This window comes from Rattus norvegicus, chromosome 2, assembly GCF_021556685.1.
Source record: "Rattus norvegicus strain SHRSP/BbbUtx chromosome 2, alternate assembly SHRSP_T2T, whole genome shotgun sequence".
NCBI lineage: Eukaryota > Metazoa > Chordata > Mammalia > Rodentia > Muridae > Rattus > Rattus norvegicus.
In genome coordinates this window covers 176,052,500-176,071,632 of record NC_141535.1, presented here as the reverse complement: position 1 = coordinate 176,071,632, position 19,133 = coordinate 176,052,500, and the positions used below count along the sequence as shown (strand labels likewise).

The following is a 19,133-nucleotide window of genomic DNA, read 5'->3' as shown; positions in this document are numbered from 1 at the left end:
CAGAGGATAAATGATGTGACTGAACTTAGTGAATTGTTAGTAAAGATCAATTTTATTTTATATAGTACTGAAACATATTTTAGTGTCATGATTCCCTGATAGAGACATAGTTTGAATCATCAGTGTTACACCAAGCATTAAAAAAGCAGATGATTCCAGAACACTAAACATTTTCTTTTGTAGTTGGACCCGAGATGTTTTTTGCACGTGAGTGTCCAAGCACCTCAGAACAATCAGGTTCCAGCTGAGCGTCCGAGAGCTGTTTCCCGCACCAGTGACAGTGACCCAGTAAGTTGTTGATGGGGGTGGGGTTTCAGAGACTATAATTTGTGTTGCCATACATTCCTTTTACATATCAGGATACTGGTTTACATATGTTGGTTTCTTTTTTTTAAAGATTTATTCATTTATTATGTATAAGTACACTGTAGCTGTCTTCAGACACACCAGAAGAGGGCATCGGATCTCTTTACAGATGGTTGCAAGCCACCATGTGGTTGCTGGGAATTGAACTCAGGACCTCTGGAAGAGCAGTCGGTGCTCTTAACCGCTGAGCCATCTCTCCAGCCCACATATATTGTTTTTTAACAAATTCTCAGTTGTTTGATTTTACCAATGAGGTCTCAGGAGTCAGACACTGGGGTGAAAGCCTGCTAGCTCAGAGAACAGGGAAAGAACCCAGTTGCCCTTCCTCCTCAGCTAACATCCCAGAAGCAATGCCCCTCTCTCATGCTGTCTTCAAACTAAATGTCCTTCCCTTCTACTTCCTGTGTGTCTCTCTATCCTGACTCCTTTACTCTCTATGGTTTTTTCTTAATAATCCCGTGTTCCCTCTCTGTCAACTAGTTTCTTGTTCTGCCTCTTAACCTGTGGTTGACTTTATTTAATGAAATTTATAATATCAAGCAGAAAGCTCTTGGATTAAAGTTGTGTGCTAAGGCTGAGCTATACTACAACTAAAAACAGTTTTTCCATTAATGAACACAATCTTGGAGTTCACAGTGTGATCAAATATCCTGCACTGTACATAGACTCAGGTAGATGAGACGTCGCTAGATCATCTAGAGTGCTGGGCTAGCACTCTAACACACATCTTCCCTTGTTGCTCTGTGGTGCCGTAAAGTACAAACTTGGTCCAACTTCCTTCTAATGTGATCTGAGTAATGAATTCACCTAGTGCCAAGAATCTTGCTGAATTAAAAATTCAAAACAAACAAATTGGTTAAATTCAGTTCCTTCTGAGATAAGTCTCTCAGGAATTATGTCTTGAGGTGGGGCCACGCTTTCCTTAAAGGAGCACTTGGTGCATGTTTGAGACTTGTGGTTGAGAGTGCCCTCCGATGTCCTTGGTTCCTCAGCCCTCCTGTAAACGACATCCAGATTGGGAAAAGCTAAGCCCCGTGCATGGGGTAGCCCTTGACTAGTATTCACACTGTTCATGCGTGATGGTGCACTGCTTTCTCATAGTCAAAAGTTCGACACCATCTTCCTGCTTTGAAGGCAACTCTCCTGGTGTCTTATCAGCAGGACTGTTCCTCTTCTGAGCTGAAACCCTGACAGGCTGGGTACTTTTCCCCCATGCCCAGTGCCGGTGCCATCTCCTATAAATAAAATCAGTTGTGTGGTCTGTGCTTTTTACCGTGACAGAAGGCCTTCACCCGCCTTTTTTCTGTGCTGTCCCAAACGTCGTTCCTTCCATCCTAAGGCGGCTGTGTAGAAGTGTAAAAAGGGCCTCCACAAAAACGGAATTTTATACAGGCGCGTTCAACTTTCTCCTTAGATTTGCCTATTCTCAGAATGCAAAACGAAATAAAATAAATTAATGAAGTCATCAAAGTGTCATTCAGTGCTATTTTCAGGTCCTTGGGTTTCCATGGAAACAGTATCATGCAGATCTTGCCACAGGACTGGAGCATCTCTTCATAGCTTAAAAGAATCCAGGTGGCATATCTGTCCCCATTAACAGTTATTGCTGAACAACTAATTTTCATCAGGCCACTGACTATGTAATAGACTGGATTTGGGGTCACCAGTACTTTATTAGATATTAGATATTAGTTGTGGATTTCTGCCTGTGTTGTGTAGAGATCAAAGGACAAGTTGTAGGTCCTATGTTTTGAACTCAGTTGTCAGGGTTGGCAAGAGGTATGTTTACTCACTGGAACTGTCTTGCTGTCCCAACACCCAGTGTTTTAACTGAAAACCCTGGTCTGGTGGCACACGTATGTAATCTCAGCAGTCTAGGAGCTACAGCAGAAAGGCAGACAGAAGTTCTAAGCCAGCCTGCGCTACACAGCAAGACCATGTCATGAAAAGGGGTGCTTTCCCTGTTAGCAGATGTTACTGTTTGCCCAAGCTGTGGCCTCTGCAGGCAGTATCTGCTCGGAGTGGTGGAGGAGGTGGTGGCGGTGGTGGTGAGGTGGAGGAGGTGATGGCGGTGGTGGTGGTGATTGGGGGGGGGGGGGTTGTTAGCCATAGGTCTTTAGGCTTATTATGATTTTTATTTTGTTTGTTGGTTTTTTTGGTGCAAGGTCTCTATAGCCTAGGCTGGCCTGCAATTCAAGATAATTCTGCTTTAGCTTTTGCGGGCTGGGACAACAAGCAATATATAACCACGTCTTTTCAAAGTCTGGATCACGTGTGAGCTCTTGTTCCTGCTCGTGTGTTTCCAGGCTAAGCACGGGGAGCAGCATGAGGGTCAGCACTACAGCATCCCCCCACAGGATCTGAAGACGGTGTTTCCTCACGGCCTGCCTCCTCGATACGCAATGCAGGTACTCTGACAGAAACAGACCCAGGTTGCCCAAAGTGTGGTGTGTGGGAAAAGGGTTAAAATGGGAGGTGTAGACGATTTAAAAGTCAGCTAAGGACTTGTTTACCACAGTTAGAATTTATCTTTTGTTAGCCACTTAAGTACACTTCAGAACCAGGGAAGTATTCTTTTATAATCAGTACCTTTTCCCTCAAGTTACTGAGCAAGTTTCCAGAAGTCAGGTAATTAAACTAAGTGACTTGAAGGTAGGTGTGCTGACACATACCTGCAATCCCAGCACTTAAGAGGCAGTAAGTAGTAGGAGGAGTGCTTCAAATTTGGGACGAGTTTGGCCTGCATGGTGAGTAGTGGGCCAGCCTAGGCTACATACAGTATGAGATCCAAGTACAAAACCTCATGTGTGGTGACACACCTGTCAGCCCATCACTCTGGGAGTAGCAGCACAAAGATCTTTAAGGTCATCCTTGCCTCCATGAGATCTTTAAAAAAAAATTATTTCTGAGCTAAATAGGAATGATTTTCCAAATAAATTGTATGTATGTGTGTGTATGTATGTATGTGTGTATGTAGTATGTGTAGGTGTACATTCATCAGACCCAAGTGTCCTTCCTCAAGAGACATCCATGTTTTACTGGCTTTTTCTTTTAAACATGGGTGTTTTGTCTTCATGTCTGCCTGTGTCTCACGTGTTTTCAGTGCCAGAAGAATCTAGGAATGGTGTGGGATCCTCTGGAACTGGAGTTATAGACAGTTGTGAGCAGCCATTTAGGTGCTAGGAGTCAAAGCTGGTACCTCTGGAGGAACAGCCTGCGCTCGTAACTGACTAGCATCTCTCCAGCTCACCCCCACCCCTTCCTTTTTACCTCTGACTGGGGCCTGGGGCTTCCTAGTAAGCCCCTGGCTGGCACCAGAACCTCAGGCGTCTACCTCCCCACCGATAAGCTGCAGGGCTGCAAGCGCACTCCCGTGCCCAGATATGTTTTTATGAGCGTTGGAGCCTAAACTCTGGTTCTCACCACTTGCACGGTCTCCCTCCCCTGGTTTTCTTTGTGTTGTTGCTCTCGGTTTTTTGGGTTTTTTTTTTTTTTTTTTTTTGGAAGGGGGGGTGGTTTGAGGTGGTGTTTTTGAGTTTTGGTTTTTGTTTTTTTTTGGCTTGTGGGATTGTTGTCCTTAAAGGGGTCCTGCTGTGTTATTTTGGCCTCCAGTTTGTAGCAATTCTCCTGTCTCAGCCTCCTCAGTGCTGGTATAATAGGTACCTATCACCACACCTGGTCCTAGAGATGAGACATTTTTCTAAATGTGTTTATTTTTTGTTGACCCACATCATGTGTGGCTATGAGGGCAACTGGGGATTGACTCTCCCACCTTGTCACTCTAGACATCACACGCGGCACGTCAGGCTCAGCAGCAAGCAAGGTGGCTGATGATGACCGACTAATATTAGAATATCGGCAGTGGTGGTGCATCCCTTTAATCCCAGCACTCGGGACAGAGTTCAAGTCCAGCTCAGCCCACAGAGTGAGATCCAGGACAGCCAGGGCACACAGAGGAACCCTGTCACGAGAGAGAGAGAGAGAGAGAGAGAGAGAGAGAGAGAGAGAGAGAGAGAGAGAGAGAGAGAAAAGAGAGGAATTAACTTCTAGACCATACCAAAATTGTCATCAGAATTTTTGTTCGGAGTGGAGACAGGGCATCAGCTCAGTCTGCATGGGAGAAAGAGGTCTTTATATAAAAGCAGCAGCCCTGGATCTGAGGTCCAGCTTAATAGTAGGGTGCTTGGGTATATTTGCCTGGGATGGACTTCATCCCCTTTTTCACAAAATAAAACATAAACAAAGAACCATCAGAAGCTGGCTATTTATGTTACTTGATAGGAAGCAGTATACCTCAGATATTAGCTAAATGCATGGATTGACCTTCAGATGTAACCCAGACTCTCAGACCGGGATACAAATACGTTTAGAGATCTGGTTTGTCGGGTCTCAACTAGTGTGCCTGTGGTTAGAATGGCTAGGAGTTCCATGCCTACCTTCTTTCTGCTGTTTACTTAGGTGAAGACTTTTGGTGAAGCTTGTCTGATGGTTAGGAAGCCAGCTCTCGAGCTTCTGGGCTACCTGAAAAATACCAATTTTGCTCATCCAGCTGTACGATATCTTCTCTGTATCCTTTCAACACTCCTGGGTCCTCTTAAGTCTTGTGTCCCCCCCTCACTTGAGAAAGGAAATGCTGCTCACTTTACCTTTTGTTTTTGTTTTTTGTTTTTTGTTTTTTGTTTGTTTGTTTTGTTTTTTGCGAGACAAGCTCATGCTATGTAGCCCTGGATGCCCTCAAACTTAACCAGATCTGCCTGCTTCTTCCTCTCCTGAGTGCTGTGATTGAAGACTTGCACCAGCACATGTAGGCAAGAAATGCTGTTGCTAGGAAACATGTTGTATCTGGTGTTTTCTTTAACACACACTTCAGATGGAGAGAAGGGGACAGGAAAGACCCTCAGTCTCTGTCATGCTGTTCATTTCTGTGCAAAAAGTGACTGGCTGATTCTGCACATCCCAGATGGTAAGGGCTTCCTGTCTGTCTTCTCTGATGGACAGTCGCTGTCTTCTCTGATGGACAGTCGCCTTGCTGTGGGGCAGCACTGTGACTACTTAGGAGACAGTGGCCATGCTGTACTGCCCTTACTGACTCTGAATTTGTGAGATAAAACAAGCCCACTCCTGCCCCGGCCTCCCGAGCGCCAGTAACAGACACTTGTCTGTTAAGATTCTGAGGACCCACAGATCCACACCCTTCCTTGACATTTTAGAGTTGTTCAGTGTGGGCTGCTGTCTGTACGAAGGTGAGGGCAGGTGAGAGACAAGGCTGGAGCCTGTGATTGGACAATAGAAAAGAGGGGCGGGCTGAGAGTTTTTGAGAGACAGGAGAGATAGAGAGGAAGAGGATAGAAAATGGAGAAAGAAAAAGAGGATCTAGAGTCCAAATGGCTTTAAATAGCCACAGGTAGCTTTGAATATCTTTTTTTTTTTAAAGATTTATTCATTTATTATATATAAGTACACTGTAGCTGTCTTCAGATACACCAGAAGAGAGAATCGGATCTCTTTACAGATGGTTGTGAGCCACCATGTGGTTGCTGGGAATTGAGCTCATGACCTCTGGAAGAGCAGTCGGGTGCTCTTAACCGCTGAGCCATCTCTCCAGCCCTTGAATATCTTATAAGAGATGAATTACAAGACAATTTGTCTTATCTAGGTGGGACGTTTATATTAATATCAACTGACTCTGAGTTTATTGTTATAAATTGAATTTATTGATATAAATCTGACTGATGATAAGTTACAAGCCTCTAGAGTTTTGATTTTACCAGGTTACAGGGATCTGTGATGGCTAACCACCAAGGGCGAATGGCTAAAAATGAGAGCAGGATGCGCACAAGAGAACCATGATGGTCAATCGCTACATGAGACTAGCCATGGAAGCAGCAGGACCGCCAGGGCCAGAGAGTAGCCAACATTAGCTTGGGATGGTGCATTTCATATTAACGCACAGTTCAGTATAGATTTTAATCCTCGTGCTTTGCATATATCCTCTTTTGTTCAAAGTTTAAATATCCACATTTACTAATTTGCTTTTAAAAGTTGGCAGTAAGGAGTGATGGCAGTCCACTTGATATTTTATGTTCTGGTTACACTGTAATGTCCAGTTTAAGGTCAAGAACAGAGAGGATTAGTCCCCAGTACCACTGCACAAAAGAAAATATGTTCATTTGTTTTCTTTTTAATGTTTCTCCTAATTTAAAAAGTCATTTGTAGGGATAGAAAGATGATTCACAGGTAAGAGCACTGGCTGCTCTTGCAAAGAACCCAGGTGCGGGTCACAGCACGGACACAGCGGTCACAGCATCTGCATTTCCAGTACAAGGGGACCCAACACACCTTATGTCAAAACATCCACAGTACAAAAGGAAAGAAATGAGTTCTTTTTTTTTTTTTTTTTTTTTAAACAAAAAAGTATACTTCTCAAGTTACTTTGTTTTCTTATCCACTTTTAGCTCATCTTTGGGTAAAAAACTGTGGGGAGCTGCTACAGTCCACTTACAACAAACAGCGCTTTGACCAACCCTTAGAGGCCTCTACCTGGCTGAAGAATTTCAAAACTACCAACGAGCGCTTTCTGGGTCAGGTGATTGGCTCCGGGAATTCAGTGGGAGATGACCTTTGCAGTGACAAAGAAGAGTCTGTCTTCTTTGTACCTTGAGGAGTTGATACACTGTAGGGAATCAGCCTTGCACTCAGGAAGAAATAAGCCATTTTGTATCCCTTTAATATTTTTGGCTCATAGTGGGCTCATAACTTGAAATGCATTTGTTGATCTTCAAAGAGATGGCTACTAGTAAAATAAAAGTCTGGGATGATTTTTACTGTTCCTGAGAGAACCTTGAATCTTTCACAACAGAAAGGTTTTCCTCCAGATAAACCAGAAATGTGAGAGTAAAATTATACACTCCAGTTTTGATTTATTCATTTGCTATGTAGATTGGTCTGGTTCTGAACCTACTACCCCAGGCTAGCCTTAAACTTAGAGTCCTGCCTCAACCAGGAGAGCACAGCACCAGCACTCTAGTCTTAGAGTGAGCTCTAGACTAAGGCTTTATCACTGTGCGTGTAAAGGCTCACAGAAACCTTACTGGACTGCTTGTTGGCTGATGAGATGGTGTAGCAGATGAAGCTCTTATCGTTGTACCTCCTGACCTAAGGTGGAAACCAAGCCTCCACATGACGGGCAGGTTGTCTGTGACTTCCACACCTGCATCCTAGCACAGATGTCCCTACATATATACATACACATATACAAATAAATGTATTTCTGAAAATGTGAGTGCCAATATTTGTCAATACTACTCAAGGAAAGAACTCTTACCCCCAAACCGTCCCCCACCTCCCTGCACACAAAGCTCCAGGAAGAGGTTAGAAGTCTAATTTCTACATTGTACCTCCTGTGGTACAGCTGAACCCTATGCCTTTCTGATTTGGAAAGGCTTAGGCCTAAGCGAGCATCCTGTTTTATTTTCTTATTTTGTTTGCTTGCATTTAGATAAAAGTTCAAGAGAAGTATGTTTGGAATAAGAGAGAAAGCACTGAGAAAGGCAGTCCTCTGGGAGAAGTTGTCGAACAGGTACAAGAAACACCAAAGCACCAGTTACACTGTGCCCTAGCCAGAGACCGCAGAGGGACAGTCCTGCCTCTCCCCACAGGGCCTAACGCGAGTGAGAAACGCCACTGACGCTGTTGGGGTTGTGCTGAAGGAGCTGAAGACGCAGAGCTCCCTAGGACTCTTTCACCTCCTGGTGGCTGTGGATGGAGTCAACGCACTCTGGGGAAGGACCACGCTGAAAAGAGAAGATAGAACCTTGGTAGGAATGGTCTGTTTTCTCTGATTCTGTCCTGGGCGAGCTCTGAGGCTCTCTCTGGGAACCAGAGAAGGTTTTGAATTATATAGAGATAGAACAATAGATGCCTGGTTATGAGCACCCAGGTACACTTCTAGCAGCCAGTGAACATTCACAACCTATGTCACTCTACCTCCAGGGCCTCTGCCATGGGCACATGCATGCATTCAGGAAGAACACTCATCACATAAGAATAAATCTTTAAAAACAACAATAGCTTGCTCCCTCTTGTTCTCTCTTGCTCTCTGGTTCTTACCCTCTTCCCCCTTTGTCTCTTCTTTCCCCATTCCCCTCCCCCTTCTCTCCAGGAGCTCATGGCCGGCCTCTATCTTCTATTTCTCTACTTATGCCCCCTCCCCCGCTCTGCCCTACTACCCTCTTACTCCTCTCCATGAATAAACTGTGTTCTATACTAAAACAACAACAGCAACAGTAGAATGCCGAGGTGTAAGCCAGCAGCGTGGCTGTGTTGCACACATAAGTACCACATGGTACATGAGTTGCACTGTGTGTCTAAGAGCCTAGACTCCATCTCCAGCCCTGCAAAAGCAGGGAAGAGACAATAAATTAGCTTCAAGAAACCAAAGATGTTGGCTTTCTATTGCTGTGGTAAAACATCCGACCCAAAGTGACTTATAAAGGAAAGAGACAGATCCACCTCACAGCAGCCCACTGACGGAAGGCAAGGTTGGAACTCATGGTTGAAACCTGGAGACAGGAACTGAAGCAAAGGACCAGGAGGGATGATCCTGAATGGCTTGTTCCTCCCTGCTTGTTCAGTTTTTCTTAGACATTGCAGGACCGCTGCCCATGGATGGTACTGCCTACCCTTGTGGGATGCTCCCCTCACCCCCATCTACCACCAATCAAGATGGCAGCATTTGCCAATGTTAACTGTCCCCAAACACCCCTGGCTTGTGTCCTGTAGACAGAAACCTACCCAGCACGTGCTGCTGCCACCTCACCATGCCTGCCCGCCTCACCGTACCTGCCCGCCTCACCATGCGTCGCAAAGCAAGGGCACAGGTCAGAGAGGAGGAGGACCTCCGATTTCCTCCTGGCCCTTAGACTGTTTTCAAAGGGAGGATGTGGTCTGTGAAGAAGTCAGTAACGTCAAGGGAGGAAGGCGCACTTGCTACAGTTGACCTCTCCTCCCTGCTGCTTCTCTCCTTTCTCCCTCCCCCAAACCCCTCTCTCTCATTCTGAAGGAAGTGTATTCAGGTGCTACAATTGCAGCAGTTAAAAAACTTTAAATCATTGTCAATTCATTTTTCCTAGGGAAAAAGTCAGGAAAGTCATAACCTCTTCACTCTCTTGTTGACACCATGTAGATTGCCCCGGAGGAACTCGCCCTTGTCCACAACCTAAGAAAAATGGTGAAAAATGACTGGGTGAGTGGCTTGTGCTCGGGACTTGCAGGGACTGTGTGTCCTTACTGCTCATTTGTCTTACGTAGCATTTACACAGAGTAACCCAGAGAAGTTCTTTCCTGACAGAGCCTTTGCACTAGTGTGTGTGTGTGCTCGAGTGCGTGTGTGCCTGCCTGCCTGCCTCTCTTTGTGTCTCTGCTCTTTATTTATTTGTTTACTTTTTTTCTTTTTTTTTTTTTTTTTTTTTTTTTTTCTGAGCTGGGGACTGAACCCAGGGCCTTGCGCTTGCTAGGCAAGCGCTCTACCACTGAGCTAAATCCCCAACCCCTATTTGTTTACTTTTTATTTGAGGCACCAGCTCACTGTGTAGTCCTGGCTGTCCTGGAGCTTATAGAGATCTGCCTCCTGGGTGCTGGGATTTAAGGCTTGCACAAGCAAGACAGCAAGATATGATGAGCTCACTCTGCATGTGAATGTAGCACTCATTCTGCCTCAGTTCTGAACTACTCTGCTTCATTCGATTGCTTAAGTACTAGGAGTGCAGGAATCGCAGTCAACATTGAAAATAAAAATATAAGATCTTGCAGGAATTTATTGTCAGAACCAGATCTAGAACTAAGAACTGATTTGTAGCCAGTTAATTATGCATAAGCACACTGTCATGACACTGCTGTGAAGTCTACGAGTGACTGTGTACCACGTGTCTTACTTTCATCGTTGTAAAGTCCAACTGTTTGCTTGTTTTCAGCACGGAGGAGCAATTGTGCTGAGCTTGAGCCAAACCGGGTCTCTCTTCAAGTCCAGAACAGCCTATTTGCCACATGAGCTGCTGGGAAAGGTCACAACCTGGAGAAATCTGCTTCCCTTAGAGCAACCATTCTGTCTAGAACAGCGGTTCTCACCCTGTGGTTCGAAGCACCTTTGGGGGTCACCTGTCAGATGTCCTGCATATCAGATGTTTACATCAGGATTCATGACAGTAGCAGAATGACAGTTATGAAGTGGCAACAACAAATTTTGTGGCTGGGGTCAGCACAACATGAGGAACTGTACTGAAGGGTCGCAGTGTTAGGAGGGTTGAGAACCGCTCATCTGAGAGACCGTCTCATGTAACATTTCTGGGCCTTTCACATGTGTGGCGACCATGGTACACTGCAGGAATTGTGTGGGCTCTGGGGCTCCCACGGTGGCCATCAGGCTTGTACAGAGGAGCCTTGACCTTCTGAAGCTTTTCGCCAGCCTTATGTCTCTTAAATTTCCTTCGTTAGATTTATTCATTTGATTTTACTCTATGAATGTTTTGTCTGAGTCCGTGTATGTGCTTGTTGGGTTCCTTGGAATTGGAATTATGGGTAGTTGTGAGCTACCATATGGGTACTAGGATTCAGACATGGGTACTCTCCAATAGCACGTGCCCTAAAAACTGAACCATCTCTCCAGCACCCATGTCTTAGATTTATTTATTTATTATATACAAGTACACTGTAGACACACCAGAAGAGGGCACCAGATCTCATTACAGATGGTTGTGAGCCACCATGTGGTTGCTGGGAATTGAAATCATGACCTCTGGAAGAGCAGTCAGTGCTCTCTTAACCATGAGCCACCTCTCCAGCCCCCCCCCCAATACCTTATTTTAAATTTTTTTCAAAGTTGCATTTATAATAGCATGAATAGAAACATTTGTTTTCTCTCTGATACAATTGTTTCTTTGCTACTTGGTGGATTTGTTTGAGAAAGTCTTACTGCTTTAGTGATTTTTGGCAACTAAACCCCAGTCCTGTGCATGCTAGCCCAGCCCTCTACCTCTGAGCTGAAACCCCAGCCACAGGATGAATGTGTAAACTCTGAGACCAGGACTCGCTGTGTATCTCTGGCTGGCTTGGAACAAACTCCCTGTGTAGGTCAGGCAGGCCTCATACTCACAGAGACCCCCATCTTGGCCTCCCGAGCTCTGGGACTAGTGTGCGCTGGCACGCGCAGTCGACTGTAGATTCTTAATTAGTGTAAAACTTGTGTTGCTTTTCCCCCTTGTCGTTATTTTATGTTTTCAGTTGGTTTATTTTGGTTTTGTTTTGTTTTGAGACAGGGACTCACTATATATCCCAAGCTCATCATGAATTTGTGGTTTCTGTGGCAATGCCCAGACCCCTACACCCACTTATCTCCTTGTTAAATATAATGTCCATGGCAGTATAAGCAGTCACTAGGCACCAAGTGTGCCGTCCTGTGGGAGGCAGGAAGCTGAGAGCGGGGAGGCTGAGTAGGAAGGGGAGAAAGGTAGAGCAGAGCACAAGAAAAGAACCCTGTCCTCAGAGTAGTCAACCTCTCTGTAGATTTGGTTCGAGACTAACACTGTATCATGTATCCTTTCTGTCTCCAGGAAGGATTTAATGCCCTGGAGCCTTTTCTTCCCATCCTCATTTCCAACTATAATCCAAAGGAATTTGAAAGTTCCTTTCAGTATTACTTGGAGAACAACTGGCTTCAGCATGAGAAAGGTCAGTCCCTTGCATCCCTCCCGCTGGCCAGCGGGGTCATCTGCTGAACCCCTTTACCGGGTATCTGTGTGCATCACTGTGACCTGGTGTCCATAGCTTACTTGGGCTCACAGATTCAGAAGGGCCCGTCAGGCCTCTTGAATCCATGTTCCTAGACCTGTAAGAAAGCGGTACATCCCAGCCCCAGGAGCAGAGGGTCTCACATCACTACAGGCAGAGAGAGACAAGGAGAGGCCTGGAGAAGGTATACCCATAGGACACTCCCATAGGGACCTGCAGAGCCCCAAAATCTAGAACCACCAGCAGTGAACCGCAGCTTGATGCATGACTCACAGCGTACACTGCCTCAGACTGTGACAGGCGCCCCACTCTCCCTGAGCAGTGACCAGTATACAAATGTGGTTGGAAGATGGCTACAGTGTTGCTGCTAAAGAAGGAAGCAGCTCCAGTCCAGCTACTGGATTGCTTACAAGGTCTGCACTGCAGCCCTTCTCTGTAGTTCTCACTGACACAAGTGCTTGCCCCGTGTGCTGGTTTTTTCAGGTTTTTTGGCAGCATAAGCCCTGACCAGAGGCAAGGATGCTCTACGCTTTTTTTTCTTTTTTTCGGAGTTGGGGACCGAACCCAGGGCCTTGCACTTGCTAGGCAAGTGCTCTACCACTGAGCTAAGTCCCCAACCCCGCTCTACGCTTTTTTAAAATTATCTTAGCTCCTTCCTGTGTATCTGATCACCTGTGCTAGTGTTTGAGGAGGTGGTGAGCCTCCATGCGGGTGCTGGATGTGGGTCCTTTGCAACAAGTGCTTTAACCACTGAGCCAGCCTTCCAGCTCCTATTAAAGGCTGATGAGTTGTTACTGTGAGTGCCTGGCACTAAACCAGGTCTTTGCTGTCCCTTCTCTCAGGCTCAGAATTAGTAACTTTTTCCTTTTCTTTTGTTTGCTTAGGCAGCATCTCCCTGTGTACCCACGCTTATCTCCGCTATCCGAGCCTTTTGAGCTCAGCACATCCTGCCACACAGGGCCTCAGAAGCTCTTTTCTCTCAAGGCCAGATTTGATGGCTTGCATTGCAAACATCTAGCTGTCACCCTGGATATACAAAAGATGTAGACAAAGTAAAGTGGGCAACAGGAGCCAGTACTGACTGCCTGTGCTCCCAGTTCACTCTGGGCGCGTGACACCTTGGTACAGATGATAATCGGTGTAGTCCCTGCCCGGCATGGCATGTGCAGAGCTCCGGCTTTGATCAGTAAGCACGGCAGGAGTGAGGTCTCGGGGGTGGCTTGGGGTCATGGTCTGAATGGGGAAGCTCCTGACGTCTTGGTGTTTGGCTCCATTTTAGCTTCAACAGAGGAAGGGAGGAAGGAGCTGAAGTTCCTGAGTAACTGCAACCCTGAGCAGCTGGAGCGGCTCTGCGCCTCACTGTGAGTGCGGACATGGAGCGGCAAGCCAAGCCGGAAGATGCCTTCCTTCAACTGCCTCGCATGACGGAGGCCCACGGTCCCAAGCCAAGCAGCCCGACGGCACTGACGGACATGTGACAATGGGCTGTCCGGTTGTCCTACAAGGAATACCAGTTTTCTGTTAGGATTTTTATATTAAAAGTAGATCTGTTTCTAAGTATTGTATTGGATTTGCCATAAGGAAAGTTCTACACTGGCCAGGTTCGGTTTCTTTGGCATTGTTTGTTAGCATCTGAAGAAACTCAGCGCTACAGAAATTACTAGTTCTGTCTTCTGGAATTAAATCAATTCCTCCTAGACAGGGAACTCTTCTTATACAATTTCTGTTTGTGCTTTCTTCCGGATTCCGCAGAACGTTGCTGGAGCTCCAGCTGAGTTCTGTCAGGGTGACGTGGCCAGCCCTGTGCCACACAGCCCTGAGAGCGTCCATGCTGTATAGTGCATTGACACTAATGCAGATGGGCGGGTTCAGTGTGCACACCTAACAGTAACAGAAATGAGACAGTCACTCAAATCAGCATTGACATTGTTTGCACACATTCGGGGTCAGGACAACAGTGTAACATCAGCCTCTCCTCCTCCTGTGCTCATATGAGTTTGGGGGGACAAACATTGTCAGGCTTGCAGATTACATGGCAAATGCCATTATGCACTGCTGCCAACTCACCAGAAACTGCCACACCCAGGCCAAGACTTTTTGGTTTTCTTTCTTTTTTTTTTTTTTAAGATTTATTCATTTATTATATATAAGTGCACTGTAGCTGTCTTCAGACACACCAGAAGAGGGCATCAGATCCCATTACAGATGGTTGTGAGCCACCATGTTGTTGCTGGGAATTGAACTCAGGACCTCTGGAAGAGCATTCGGTGCTCTTAACCGCTGAGCCATCTCTCCAGCCCCATTTTCTTTCTTTTCTGAAGCCAAATCTCTCATGTAGCTCAGACTGACCAGAACTTACTATGTTGGCAAGGACTGCCTTAACCTCCCACCTCTACCTAAGCTTAGGTTAGAGACACATACCCAGGAGAGTCCACAGTTCTCACTTATTAGCTCTTTGCTTCACCTTGTCTAATTGCACAGCAACACTGAACTTTAAGGGCTTTGTGAGCACCCTTACCTAGCAGGCAACTGCTGACTGACAGATGGCTCCTTCCAGCCTTGGCTGTTATGATGCTTTATTTGAAGAATTTCCCGTGAGAACCTGAACAACCACCATGATGTAGTCCTGTCTCCGAGGACTAGCCGCTCAGTGTCAATTCAACAGAAGATCACTAACATCACATTCCAGACCAACTCCCACACCCGGAAAGGCTGTTAGTGCAACAGTAGTTCCGTGTGTGACTTGTGCCCACAGTGTTGGGGTGGGTGCTAGGCACCTGCCCCTGCTGGGCCAACGCTCTGCACTGAGCCACAACTCCATCCTACAAGTCATTTTATGTATCTCCTGCTGCTTCTGCTTCCATATTGGACCCCAATTTAGCAGGCCCCTGGGATGAATCACGAAGCTTCTGGCTTATTCAGTTAGCATCTCAGGTAGTCCTGAGGTAGGCCAGGCTAGACTGACTTCCCAGGCCTCCTAGCTCAGCTTCCTGAGTGTTGGGATTAGCGTGAGTGTAACCACTGCACTCAGCCATATTTCTGTCTGCTTTTTTTTCACTAAGTGCCCACTCAATTCATAATTTGAAACAAAGGAAGTAGCACAGTGTAGCACTGAAGGCGCTGCTCAGGCTCTGTGCCTCTGTACAACAGTAGAGAGAGCTGCCGTGAGCCGCTGCACTGGCGAATACCCACCTCAGCCTGCGTTCATGCTGATGGCAGCTCGACCCTAAAACCACTACTACTCTTAAGTAGTTGATTGCAAACTTGGTCTCTACCAGCAGATGAACTTGGGAAATGACAACCTTGTGCATTTGGGAAGCTCATCACATTGTAAGGCTCTCACTGGAACTGGCCAGTCCTAATCAAGAATGGCCCTTTTGGGCACTTATAAAGTAAGTTCAAGGCCAGCCTGGTCTACATAGTGAGTTCCTGAAGAACCCCAAAGAACTGTCTCAAAACAGAGAGTGGCCTTGTCATTTCCATAAGTGATTGAACAGACCTTTTACTTGTGGGTTTGAGGAGGTTTGCTTCAGCAGTGCGATGCCTCGTGTGTGACGCCAAAGACTGATATCCACTGTCCTTGTCGGTCACTCTCTAACTTTTTTTCAAATGCCTGTTTTTAATGAGGGTTCTTAAACACGTTAACCTCCCTTTTAGCCCACTACCCACCAGAGGTAGTAGGAAAGAAAGAATACCGGGGACCCAGACCTGTTTAAGAAAGGTTCCCTGGACCAACTCCTGTCTGTGTTGCCTGGGAATCAGCAGTTCAATTCACAGGTCGTCAGAGGCAGCTCGATCACTCACTGACACTTCACAGATACACCAGCAGTCCGGTTCCGTAGTTGGGATAGCAAACAGGAAGCAGTCAAGGCACTACCTAGCAGAGACAGCCACGGCTCAGCCTCAGCACAGGTCGGCAGGAGGAGCTCCAGAAGGTCACTGCGATGCATCTCTCAGGGAAGTCCTGAGACCCACAAGTGGTTACACAGCTACCTCTATAAGCAAGCCTAGCTCAACTTCCATCACTGTCAGCCCTGTCTACAGCCTCTAAACATCATATGGTCTCCACGGGTCCCAGCACATGTGTCCGTCTCAGCTGACATCACTGCCAATTAACCCAAGTACATTGACGTGGCAAGAAAACCACTAGAAGTTTTTTGATGTCACTCTCTATGGAGTCCCGACAAATGCATTTCAACTACACAGTGTAAGGCAGATCACTACATGTGTTTATTAGCAAAGAATCCTTCATCGTGTGTACTTTCTCCTGCTTGCTTTAGCAGAACAGCTCTTTCCTGTGTCTCTTCAGTGAAGCGTTTCTTCACAAGTCTGCCTTAACCTCTCACCTGTATGCACTTCAGCTAAACGTTCCTTCACGTGTTTGGGCCGGCAAAACACCAAACGACTTTCTGAAGAACCCTTAAGTTTCCACTTCACTCTTTCCTAAAACTAAAAAAGAGAAAGTTCTTTGAGTGACTTTGAAAGAACAGGTGTTTGTGCTGTTTGTTTTCTCCTTCCCTCATGGGGACAGTGTTTCCAAAGAACCCTTAAATTTCCACTTCACTCTGCTGTATTTTTGAAACAGATTCTGTTGGCCCTCGATATTGCAGTTGCACCTAGCTAGCTGGCCAGTGGGTTTGCAAGGTTCCTAACCTACTTTGTCAGTACTAACACTTTACAAACCATGCTGCCTGGTGTTTACCTGACCACACGGGGTCATAGCAAGCTCTTTAATGTCAGTTGGATTAATGAGGGGTATCTGAAGAAACCACATGTGGGATTTATTTAATATATTATAAATACATTTATTTATAAAACTAGGCGTGGTGGTGTACTCAGTAGGCAGAGGCCACTCAATCTCTCATTTCAGGCCACTTGTTCCAGGACAGCCAGGGCTACACAAGAGAAACCCTGTCCCAAGAATAAAATTACATATATATGGGTTTTATTAGAGTCTTCCAGGCTGTGGTCTGGCTAGTCCAACAATGGCATCTCCTGATGGAAAGGCCAGGAGTCTGGTACCCACAGCAGCAGAATTTGTCCGTGAGAGTGAGGACAAGCAGACGAAAATCCGAAGCTTTCGCCTGTGGCTTTTAAATGGGCCCCCAGTGCAAGGTGTGGCCTACTCTGTCCAGGCTTAGTTTGGGTCTCCCCACTTCATGTGATCTTGTCAAGCTGATCCCCACAGGTGGGCCAGCTGCTTAGGTTTCAGTGGACAAAGTTGGGACAACCAACACCCATTTCCTCCGCTCTGCTTTTGGTCATTGCGTGTTTTGTTAATGAATGAGGTGATTTATTAACCCTGCTTCCTTTGTTCTGATGCTGCTTGTTGGTAGCTACCCTCTGTCCAGCATCCCTGTCTAGACCTTTCTGCCCCAGAGATGTCATCTTGCCTACTGCTCCTTTCCCACTCCGCCGAATTCTGGGGCTTAGAGGGCTGTGCCACACTATTGGCCTCCCCAATAGTGGCTGTGCCTGTTGCTGGCTCTTTGCTGTCCTCCCTAGATCTTAGTCATGGAACCACACCAACTGTGCCCTGGAGGTTCAGGGCCAAGCAGCACTGTGGAAGAGGGACAGTTCTGGCTGCTGTGCTGTGCCAGCGTGACCGCCCTCCCATTCGAGGACTTAGAGCTTCCCAGATTTTTTAAAGGTTGATTGGTTGGTTTGTTTGTTTAATGTATATCGGTACACTAGCTGTCTTCAGACACACCAGAAGAGGGTGTCAGATCCTATTACAGATGGTTGTGAGCCACCATGTGGTTGCTGAGAATTGAACTCAGGACCTCTGGAGAGCAGCTAGTGCTCTGAACTGCTGAGCTCTCTCTCTCTCTCCAGCCCTCTTCCTAGACTTTTTGAGGGAGGACGCAAGAGCCCTGGAACTAGTTGACTTCTTTTATATAATAACTCCAGGCATCTTGCAGCCTCCCACATGTGCCTGACGGGAAAGCAGTTTCATTTTGTTTTCTAACATATTTTGTTGGTTTTTGCTTGTTTCTTTGTTCTTTGAGACAGGTTTTCTCTGTATAGCCCTGGCTGTCCTGGAGCTCACTCTATAGACCAGGCTGGCCTCAAAACTCACAGAGATCCACCTTCCTCTGTGCCGTGATTAAAGGTGTGCGCCACCATCACCCAGCTTGGATTTTCATGTATTGATTATTTGGGAATCTCACATCACGCATCCTGATGGCTCCCATCTTCCAGGCCAACGTGTTCCCCCCCCCCCGACCCCATCCCAGGCAAAAAAAAAAGGGGGCCATTTTTGTGTTGTTCAGATACTCGCTGGAGCTGGTCAAACGCCTGGTGTCCAGGCCCAAGAGAAGCTGAGTCTTTCTCCACCTGCACTTTCCCCCACCCAAAGCTGGTAACGGTGGAGAACTACACCTCTACACCTTTTTTTCTTAGTTCTCCTTTGATGGCTTCCTTTCTTAGGCTGTTACTTTTCTGGTGATGAGGGGGGCTGTTGTCACAGAAGCCTTCTATGTTCCTCTTTCCCAAATGTGTGTCTGCAGTCATCAGTGCTCCAAGAGCAAACTCCTTGCCCTTTACCATCAGCGGGGAGGGAATGGATTCCGGGTTTCCACATAGTTTCTTGGCAACAGCACAAACCAAAAATGTCCACTTTAATCTCCTGTCAGCATGTGCTGAGGACCTCCACCATGTCTCTGGTTGGCAGAACAACCCACAGACATCAACATGGCTCACTGCCAAAGTACAGGCCACTGACCAGCATGGCCTCCAGGAGAAGCATGGACCATGAAGGTCCATTTACTGGACTGTTCTTCATCCTGAATATACTGCTGTTCAGAGAAGGCAGCCATTTGGCTGGACAGTTTGTTGGGGGCTGAGTTCATCATTCTGCCTACCCTATTGGGTAAAGCCTTGCCCTCTATCAACCACACCCTCTCTCACAGGTGTCAAATCTTTACGGCTTAGCGCCTCTGTCTCTCCTGCCTCTCCATCACAAACTCTGTTGTAGTGGGATT

At 46.4% G+C, this 19,133-nt stretch overlaps 1 protein-coding gene and 1 long non-coding RNA gene across 39 annotated transcripts in view; one reads left to right on the top strand and one right to left on the bottom strand.

Moving 5' to 3' along the window:
* Dap3 (death associated protein 3) overlaps positions 1–13,870 on the top strand; it is a 28,013-nt gene extending 14,143 nt beyond the window's left edge. For 4 of the 38 annotated variants that reach the window (XR_015661332.1, XR_015661342.1, XR_015661344.1 and 1 more), the window contains 12 exons: positions 184–288; positions 2,673–2,774; positions 4,825–4,933; positions 5,237–5,329; positions 6,822–6,952; positions 7,865–7,945; positions 8,025–8,183; positions 9,148–9,245; positions 9,551–9,610; positions 10,338–10,427; positions 11,973–12,090; positions 13,430–13,865. Coding sequence is in view for 21 of the 38 variants with exons in the window: in NM_001011950.2 (NP_001011950.2) it covers positions 184–288; positions 2,673–2,774; positions 4,825–4,933; positions 5,237–5,329; positions 6,822–6,952; positions 7,865–7,945; positions 8,025–8,183; positions 9,551–9,610; positions 10,338–10,427; positions 11,973–12,090; positions 13,430–13,515 (1,134 nt within the window). In the remaining 17 variants the exon portion in view is untranslated. 38 annotated transcript variants of the gene reach the window in all.
* Positions 13,096–16,599, bottom strand: LOC147996351 (uncharacterized). Its single transcript, XR_015676400.1, has 3 exons — positions 16,497–16,599; positions 15,859–16,027; positions 13,096–14,031 (listed from the first exon to the last, which is right to left on the bottom strand). It is a non-coding gene; the product is annotated as an uncharacterized LOC147996351 (long non-coding RNA).
* Between the last annotated feature and the right edge of the window lie 2,534 nt (positions 16,600–19,133).